At 39.3% G+C, this 10,060-nt stretch overlaps 1 protein-coding gene across 1 annotated transcript; it reads left to right on the plus strand.

The window, feature by feature from the left end:
* Positions 1–5,063: 5,063 nt before the first annotated feature.
* Positions 5,064–6,305, plus strand: LOC311082174 (general transcription factor II-I repeat domain-containing protein 2A-like; the record flags this gene model as incomplete). The annotated part of the gene is made up of 1 exon (XM_084112913.1): positions 5,064–6,305. One exon carries the CDS (start codon positions 5,064–5,066, stop codon positions 6,303–6,305), a length of 1,242 nt encoding a protein of 413 aa, XP_083969039.1.
* Positions 6,306–10,060: the final 3,755 nt, after the last annotated feature.

Below are 10,060 nucleotides of genomic sequence, written 5' to 3' on the forward strand. Positions count from 1 at the left end.
GTAGTAATCCAAACTTTGTCGTATGAGCACTGTGCTGATTTGCTGAAGTTAAAATTAGGTGATAAAAGGAAATAAAATAAAGGAAATAAAATATTTAAAAAAAATAGGAGATAAAATGTAAAAGCGATAGAGCAAAGCGCGGAGCAGTAAGCAAGAGCGTCCGAACAGTAGCTGAGCAGGAAGTAATTTGATAAAGTACACATACTGTATGTAGCATGTAGTTCTCCATCAGTCTTTTGAAACCCACAACGAAATACAGGCTTTTGATATGTGCTTGATATGTGATATGTGCTTTTCTGAAGAGACACAATCACTTTATATGATAAACAGATTTAATTTGGGCTTTCATTCACATAATTATAAACATTCATCAGCGCACACATCTGATATGGTAAACAGAAGCTCAAACATGCTTGCTTAATGTGCGAGAAGCAATGAGGTTCATTCTTGTGATAGGCAGCAAGTTTGAGCTTCCTCAAGAACCAATGACGTTCATTCTCGTGTTACGCAGCATGGTTGAGCTTCCGCAAGAACCAATGGTTTGTTCTTACGCATCAAGCAAGTACAGTTGACTTTCTTTTTATGTTCGCTGATCAATGTTGAATGAAATCAGTTTGAATAAAAACCTAAGTTCAATTTGTTTATCATATTAAGCTATCATGTCTCTTCATAAAATTTTGGCTAAACTGCTCTATTCGTATGGATTAGTTTTATGATCTTCTTATGAACTTTTTAAAGTGACAAAGTGGTAGTTGCATGGACTGTCAATGGAGGGACAGAAAACTCTCAGATTTCATTTAAAATATCTTAATTTGTGTTTTGAAGATAAATGTATCTTTTGGATCGCACATCACTTAAGGTGCGGTTATGAGTAAATTAGATGACCACCTCCCCCCTTTGGGGCACCAGTCAAAGTCTTTTATCGTGGCCAAATGAGAACACTACCAATAAGGGGCTTTTCATTCATTTAGAATTAATGTAAACTGGTCAGCTGATTTATCTGAAAGATTGGTGAGATCGTTAATTTGTAGAGCCTCTTCAGCATTATCAACACAAGGAAGACACAAGTGTAATAAAATAAATTTTATTAACAAAAGACAAACAAGAATGAATCCCATACATGATAAAGGAATAAAGTTGAGTGTGGCTACGGAAGAGTTTACGTTATCTTATGGAAAGATAAACTGTTGTTACTCTGAAACTAATAAGGTGAAGAACCTTATAATGCATCAAACAAATTTGATAAAGTATGAAGCACATTTCCCCTCAAGCTTTGTGTTTTCTGAAATCATGGTCTGCTCCAGCTGTTCCCTCAGTAGCCTAGTTTCCGTTATAGATTGGCGAAAAACTTTTGCAATATTCTCTAAATGTCGATAAAACAACTATTGTGAAATGAGAGCATAAATTGGGAATCAGAAAGCTTATGTGGAACCAAGTGCAGAGTGTTTAATGAATCAGCAGGCTGCAAACAGCATAGCAAAACAGGCAAGGTCAGGAACCAGGGTAAACGGTCCAGACAAGGCAAATGGGAAAACCACAAGAGAGTCCAAGGCAGATACACAGAAAAATCCAACACAAGGTTAAACGCTCAGTAATTCTACCTAAAAGGAATAACAAGACTTCGCAACTCAAGCTTGTGCAAGCTGGGTTAAACATAGCAAGACTAATGAGCATAATGCAGTTCAGGTGCATGGTGACCCGGAACTCAATACTCAGGCGATGGCTCCCTCCTGTGGTGAACAGGTGGTATTTCAAATGGAGGTACAGGCATGACAGCTTACTTGCAACTTGTGCCGGTGTGGTGAAGTATCCGGTAACTCTATAGAGATGAGTCCGGGCTGAGGACCCAAGCAATCCGATTGGTTCAAAGCACGTTTTATGGGTAATCGCTTTAGTGCCTGGTTACAAATCATACAAAATCACTTTATTATAGAAGACGTTTGTACTACGTTATAACGAGTCATTAATGTATTTAATGTATTTTAAATTATACGTTTCATATACTAGTATTTAACCGAAGCTATAGATTGTGAATTTAAACATTTCTCGTTGTTAGTGTGTTTTTTAGTTAGCTTAGATAGTAGCATAGCATACAGCTAACGTTATCCGAAGATCGTGCTATGAGCTTTACCTGATATTACTGCACTGATACTGCCTTAACGTATCACGAGAACAGATTTAGATCAGGCATACTACTGGCATACTAATTGGGTCCTCAGCCCGGACCCATCACTATAGAGCAAGGGTGCCCAACCAGTCGATCGCGGTCGACCTGTCGATCGCGGACTGCTTTCCAGTCGATCGCAAGAGTAAATTGTACTCTGGTTTGCCCTTTCTCTCTCTTCACCGCTCCCGCGTCGCAGACATCAAAAACATAAAATATTAACCTTTATAGAGTAGACATAGTATTTCTTGAGTAAAGAAAACGCTGTACTTATTTAAAAAAAAACAGTTATTTATTTAATCTTACAAGATCACTGATTACGTTCAGCTATGCGCTGGCCGGAGGAGGAGGGGCGGAGCTACGAGGAGCTTTGAGCTGTGAGGTAGATTCCTGCACGGGTTCGGTACCCGACGGGTGACCCGCAAATTTTGCTCAAACGTGTGAAAAATATCCAACCGTGTCGGATACGGGTGCGGGTCGGGTCGGACACGGGGGAAACACGGGTCTAAACATGGGTTTAAAACAATCACATGCAAACGTAAAAATATATGCATATTTTTAGGAACACAAAAATATGCCTGTATTTCAAGTTGATAAAATAATTTAAAAATCCACATCAGTTTATTTGTGCTCACGCGCCACGCCCTCCCAGGATCTATAACGTTACCTAGGCTACTTTCACTTTTAAAAATTCATCATAACCGCGCGCGCGATCTGCTTGCAGTCGTCGAGATGGATGCTGAGGAGTTGAAGAAAAGAATAGCTAGTGGAGATTGTAAAGTTGTCGACAGTACGTCATCAAAAATCAAGTCCAGTGTGTGGGAGAAATTTGGAGTTATCTGAAGAAAATATTGTGAAAGGCTACATTTTCGTGTTGGATAGCCGCAGATGTGGAGCTTCATCACCGAGGAAGCATGCAGATAACTGTGGTAACAAAGCAGTTCTGTCGAACAGTATTTTTCATATTTAACACTGTTAAGTATGTGTGGTGTGCAGGGCGTGTTTGAACCCAAAATTGTCTGATGTAGGCTAGACGAAATTGCGTGGCATATAGTGTTGTAGCCGCGTCTGTTCGATTGGTAAAATGTTATAAGGTTACTCAGTTTTGTGGTAACGTTAGCCATGTTCTTCATGTACCGGCCTTTTGACAGCTTCGGCTGAAGTTGTCCTTGTGTTAATTGTCGTGTAATAACTTCTGTATGACCTGGCGACAAACATTTATGTAAGCGTGTCTAATGTGACTGGCTAAACTGATTTTATTTCGGGTACGGATTTTAATTAGTGCTGCTGTCGGAAAACGGGTCGGATGCGGTTTTAAGCACTGCGGGTACGGGCGGGTGCGGATTTACAAATTCGGACCCGTGCAAGACTCTGCTGTAAGGTTTTGCTTGTATTGACAGTCTAATCGAGTAACAAGATTTAACACAAGCTGTTTAATGCTTTGCATTGGTTGTTAAATATTTGTAAAATTCACTGACATAGGCTACATAAAGTTTGACCATTTATGAAAAAAATAACAGCAAAGAAATTATGGGCTGAATTCGAAATCGCATTCTAACATACTCATACCATTTCAAATACATATATGTCAGAAATAGCAAGAGTAGTATGTTAGGACGCTAATCTGAATTCAGCCAGGATTTTAGCTAGGCACGTACATTAAGTAGGGACTCGCTGGCATTCCGGCTCGTTGACTCAGCTCACTGAAAAGAGCCGGCTCTTTTGGGTCACAAACGGCTCTTTAAAAAATAAATGTTTTAACTATGACTTTGACTATGATAGGTGTGAAAACAATTCTAATTAAATTATTTAACGAAATCATACTCACAATGTCTAACAATTTTTTTTTTTAAATGCCTTGATTTGTTATTAAAAAAAAATACTAAACCTTTCCATTTAAATTACATCTTTCTAAAGTATAGAAACAACATTCAAAACAATAATATAATAGAACCCATATTAAAGAAAAAAATAATAAATATTCAGAAAAATAAATAACTGAAAGGATTCAACTGGTCCCTCTTTTTCTCTCTTCTTTATTGCCATGTTATAACCAGCACTCTAGCATTATAACTTGCATGAACACACACTATTATTTTAAATAAAATTATTCAATATTTCATTATTACATAATTATTTAATTTCTATAGGCTATATTTAAAAAATAGAGTCGGCTCTTCAGATATGCGAGCTCCCGACGTTCACCTCGAGCCGCCTCATTCGCGCCACTACTCACTGTTGCTATGGAGACGTTGAGAGAGCTGCGAGTCGCGATGTCAGCAAAATAAAACAACTATGGCAGAAGCCAAAAAAACGAAAACATATCATTTTCATTCTGACTGGGAAGAGGATTACTTTTTTGTTTATTCAAATTCGAAGTCCATCTGTCTTATTTGCAATTCAAGCGTGGCCTTACCGAAAAAGGGCAATTTGGAGCGGCATTTCAAGACCGTGCACAAAAGCTATGACGCAGATTTCCCGGCTAAATCAGCTCTACGCACCCCAAAAGTCCGGGAATTGAAGGGGCAGTTAGCAGCACAGCAGTCCATTTTTACCAGGCCAAACACCAAGGGTAAGGCTGCAACTATAGCATCTTATCTGTCAGTCATGTTCTTGCAAAACACAAGAAGTCTTTCAAGGACGGCGAAGTTGTGAAAGAAGCGTTTGTCGAGGCTGCAGACGCACTTTTTGGTGACTTTAAGAATAAAAGTGACATCATAGCTGCCATTAAGGACGTGCAATTATCCCGTGGCACTGTTACATGGCGATGTGAGGGAATGGCAGAGGATGTCGAGGAGCAGTTAAGGAAGGATGTTGAACGGTGCGAATGTTTTTCTCTTCAATTCGACGAGTCAACTGATGTTGTTGATGTGTTTTCATTAGAATGGTTTTTGGAGACATGGGTGCAAAAGAAGAGCTGCTCACCATTTTACCATTGAAAGGACACACAAGAGGCGAAGATATTTTCCAAGCTTTCATGGAATTTGTCAACAAGACCCAATTGCCCCTCTTCAAACTCATCTCTATCACAACGGACAGTGCTCCAGCAATGGTGGGCCGTACCAGCGGATTCATTGCATTGTGCAAACAGAGTGAATATTTCCCGGACTTCCTTAATTACCACTGTATAATCCACCAGCAGGCATTATGTAGTAAGATTTTAAACATGAAAGAAGTGATGGATGTTGCAATGAAGATTGTGTGTTCCGTTCGGGCCAGGAGTCTACAGAGAAGGTTATTCCGTGCTCATTTGGAGGAGACCGGTGCAGAACACACAGACCTGTTGCTGCACACAGATGTTAGATGGCTGAGTAGAGGTACATTTTTAGCGAGATTCTCAGAGTTGTTGCCTGAAATCAAAGATTTTCTGAAGCTTTCGAAACATGCAGAATATGCCCAGCTAGAGGACTACCAGTGGCTATTGGATTTAGCGTTCCTGACAGATCTCACTGACCTGCTGAATGATTTTAATTTAGAGCTGCAGGGTAAAGACAAACATGTAATCAACATGATCAGTGCAGTAAACACATTTAAAAGCAAGCTACAACTGCTTTCAAATAGGCTGCAACGCTATGACCTACGGAACTTTCCTCACATGCAGGCAGAACTTCAGCGTCAGGGCAAAGACTTTGTGCAGCTTGACAGTGCACGTTTTGAGGAGCAAGTTCAGAGCATCTTGTTAGAATTTGAGAGGCGCTTTACAGATTTTGGATCCATCGAGCCTGTTGCCAGCTATCTGTGTTTTCCATTTGGTCCAAGTATTGATGTGGATAGTATTGCCTCCAAAATTGTATCACTGTTCCACTTAGATAACACTGCTGTTGAGAATGAGATTCTCACACTGCAAAATGACATTGAGATCAAATCCAGGGCAACATCTGACATGAATGGAGAGTTCTGGAACTTACTGACTGAACAAAAGTATCACAACCTCAGAAAATGTGCTTTCAACTTGACAGCACTCTTCGGGTCAACCTACTTGTGTGAGTGTGCTTTCTCTCACATGAAAATCATCAAGTCAAAGTACAGATCTACAATGACTGATGACCACCTTCTGGCCTGCTTAAGGCTTGCAACCAGCTCTTACTGCCCTGACTACGAGAAACTAGCTGCCTCCTCCCAGTGCCAGAGGTCCCACTAAGGTAGAGAAATAACTTTATTATATGTTTTTGTTATCATGCATGTCTGAGCGTTTCTGGTTATCCTTGCCTGCCCGTGTCTCTGACCCTTGCTATCTCTAACTCTCTCTGATTGTCTGCAGACTACCAATTGAGCCTGTTTCTGGATTCTGATTGTTCTGCTGCCTGCCTACTGACCCAAAGCCTGTCTCTGGATTCTGATTGTTCTGCTGCCTGCCTACTGACCCAAAGCCTGTCTCTGGATTCTGATTGTTCTGCTGCCTGCCTACTGACCCAAAGCCTGTCTCTGGATTCTGATTGTTCTGCTGCCTGCCTACTGACCCAAAGCCTGTTTCTGGATTCTGATTGTTCTGCTGCCTGCCTACTGACCCAAAGCCTGTCTCTGGATTATGATTGTTCTTGCTGCCTGCCTACTGACCCAAAGCCTGTTTCTGGATTATGATTGTTCTGCTGCCTGCCTACTGACCCAAAGCCTGGTTCTTGACTCGCCTCTGTTCGATCCCTGAAACTGTCTATCTATGCAGATATTGACCTTTGCCTGGAGTTTCTGTTTAATAAATTGTTGCAAATGGATCTGTCTCTGCCTTCTGATTCACAACAGATTTATTATATATGGATTAGAGCTACTTTTCTGTTTGTTTTGAGCATATTAAATCTGCAGAAGCGCTGTGAGTAGCGACTGGCTTTCAGTTTGGAGTGGTAGATCTCGGCACACTGATAAATCTAAAAGTAGATCTTTGTTCAAAAAAGGTTGGGCTCTCCTGCTATAGAGTTACCGGATACTTCACCACACCGGAGCAAACTCTCTTTTGGCATTAAAAAACTACTGTCAGGAATTAGCGCTGAAAAGGCGTGGACTTTTTTGGCTGGCCTTATTGCATATGCATTTGTAGGAGTTTCCCTTTCAGATGCAAAATTTATGGGAGGAGAGTATTTAAATGAATCATGCAAGGTAATTTACTAAGGTTTGCGCTTATCAATTTACTGGTGTTTGCACCATTATTTACCACCCATAAAAAGCATGGAACTTGGAACATGGAACGAACTGGTAGATTGTGTTGGTCATTATGGAAATGATCAGGCTACGTCTGTGTTCTTTAATTTGCACGTCGTCAGTAGATCACTTGCAGAACTTTCCACTGCCATCTGAGCATTTTTGGAATTGCGCTCTCATGCTAATTTGCCCTGTTTAATAAATCTGGACCCAAACTGTTTCCATTGCAGTATATATTCCAGTATATATTGCGAAATATTATTTCTATATTATATTCCAGTATATATTGCGCAATATATATTGCAGTATATATTGCGAAATATTCCTTTTTTGAATTGCTTGAAAAACCACCTCATGCGAGCATAAAAACTTTTGCAATATATGGGAGTTTTTGCGAAATTGTCGTTTACATTGGGCGTATTTTCAAATCGCAATTTCAAATTGCGCAATTTGAAGGGTAATGGAAACGCAGCTATTGTTTTCATGAGTGTCATCACAGGAAAGGACTGGACAAGTGTCAATTCCAGATCAAGCTCTAACCTTTTCATAAACTGAAGTTTCTCACCAGTTATATATAAGTTTAAATAATTTGTAATTATTAAATATTTTATATTATATTTATTTACATTTTTATACTTTTATATTACACCCACATCAAGCCTTTCCCATTATCTTCATCAAAAATGAAAAAAGAGATAAAATATTATTTATAAACAGCAAACATATTTTTTTAAAATGTAATTAATGCATAAAACATGGGCTAAAAAAAACATACACAAGACAGTGTGTGTGCACCATCTAAGCCTGATAAAATTTTACCAAAGACGTGACAAAATGTTACGGCCTTTTTTTAAAAGAATGGCTTGATGTGAACGTTGGGATGTTAAACGGGAATCCAGCCCCTGCCGATCAGATCCACAAATAATTTATTAAAGTGGAATGAAATTATTAGTTTAAGGAGCAATGGCTTCAGGGTGACCCAAGGCCAAAATAACAAACAAAACAGACTTGCAAACAAAAAACATGATTAAGAGTCTTGTTAAGTGTTGTCACAAAAAAAAAAGAAACATAATCCATTTACAACAACAGTGATGATTTGGTATCTGTCGATGAGAAGAAGAATCTGGAGCTGTTTATGCCAAAAGGCAAACGGCAAAAAGAGCGTTACATCTTCCAACATTGTTACTCTTTAAAATTGGAGCGTTAACAGGTCCACCAATCATGTTCCTCCATCAGCAACCAATCCCTGCACACATATACTGTACAAAAGAACAATCCACACAGGAACACGGATGCCCAGGATCATATATGGTCTGATGAATTACTTTGTAACTTTTTGCCAGTCATTTTAAAAGGAAATTATGTGTCACTTTCACAGTTGTGTCAAGTCACTTATACACTGTGTCAATGTGTTAAAGGTCCCGTATTATGCCCCTTTTCACAAGATGTAAAATAAGTCTCTGATGTCCCCAGAGTGTGTATGTGAAGTTTCAGCTCAAAATACCAAACAGATCATTTTTTACAGCATGTTTAAATTGTCATTTTTTGGGGCACAGAAAAACGCGCTGTTTTAGTGTGTGCCCTTTAAATGCAAATAAGCTGCTGCTGGACGACCCAGGGGGTGGAGCTTCATGAGCTCACGCTCAGTCTGTCAGGACAATTTCATCTCACGGAATGATGATAATATCAGAAACTCTCAGAAACGGTGTTCATTTCGAGTCGGACAATAATGCCTACAGAGTCAGAGTGCTGTATAGAGATGGAAAAGGTATAGTTTAGTAGTTTAATTACGGTTATTATAACGTATTTGTCATCTGCTTGTATGTATCCATTATTTATTAATAGCCTACAAGTCTGCTGTCTGAATGATGATCAAACATATACTGATGAGTTTAATAAAGTTTACTGTACATCACACAAAAGATGAAGCGTCAGTTTTACTTCAGAAAATCACCTTAAGAGCTGAGTAAACACAGTAAGTTATAAGAAGTGCGCAAGTAGCCTACATAAACGAATTTCGGTAGAGTTGAGGGAGCATTCCTGTGGGCGGAGGTTAGTCAAAAAACGGTTCTAGTGACGTCTTTAAAGAAGGAAGTAGAGGGATGTAGTCCAAACGGGCCGTTCGATGTAGGCGACTTCTGTTAAATAAAATATCTCGCTTGGCATTGAACTTTGAGCTTTATAATTTTACAGATATTATTTATGCTCTAACAGCAACATTACACACTAACTAAAGTTTGAAACATGGGATCACGAAGAACGGGACCTTTAAATCTCTGTGAGTCTAGTAGAAGTAAATGAGGAAAGCTGAGTTAAAACCCTCCTTGTCCGCACATGTAACGGAGGCCAGTAAGGTAGTAAGAGCTCTGCAAGTAAACCTCACTGCCCTTGTTATAGGCTGTGATCTTTAGCGGGGTTAGCATGCCCGCCTAACTTTGGTTAGAATCCTGCTGTAAGGGTGGTTTTTAATAGCATAGAGGAAATGACCAATCACATGTGTAAGCTTGGTCAGTATAATTGAGACATACCTTATGCACATCATTTGCTTGAAGGTATGACTCTATTAGGTTCAAAGGCATAATTCACCATTTCATAATTTATTCACCTTTTTTGAAACTCTTATGACTTTTTTTGTAACACAAAATAAGTTACAGTGAGGAAAATAAGTATTTGAACACCCTGCTATTTTGCAAGTTCTCCCACTTGGAAATCATGGAGGGGTCTGAAATTGTCATCGTAGGTGCATGTCCACTGTGAGAGACA

Source organism: Abramis brama (assembly GCF_963993115.1).
Source record: "Abramis brama genome assembly, chromosome: 4".
Classification (NCBI taxonomy): Eukaryota; Metazoa; Chordata; class Actinopteri; order Cypriniformes; family Leuciscidae; genus Abramis; species Abramis brama.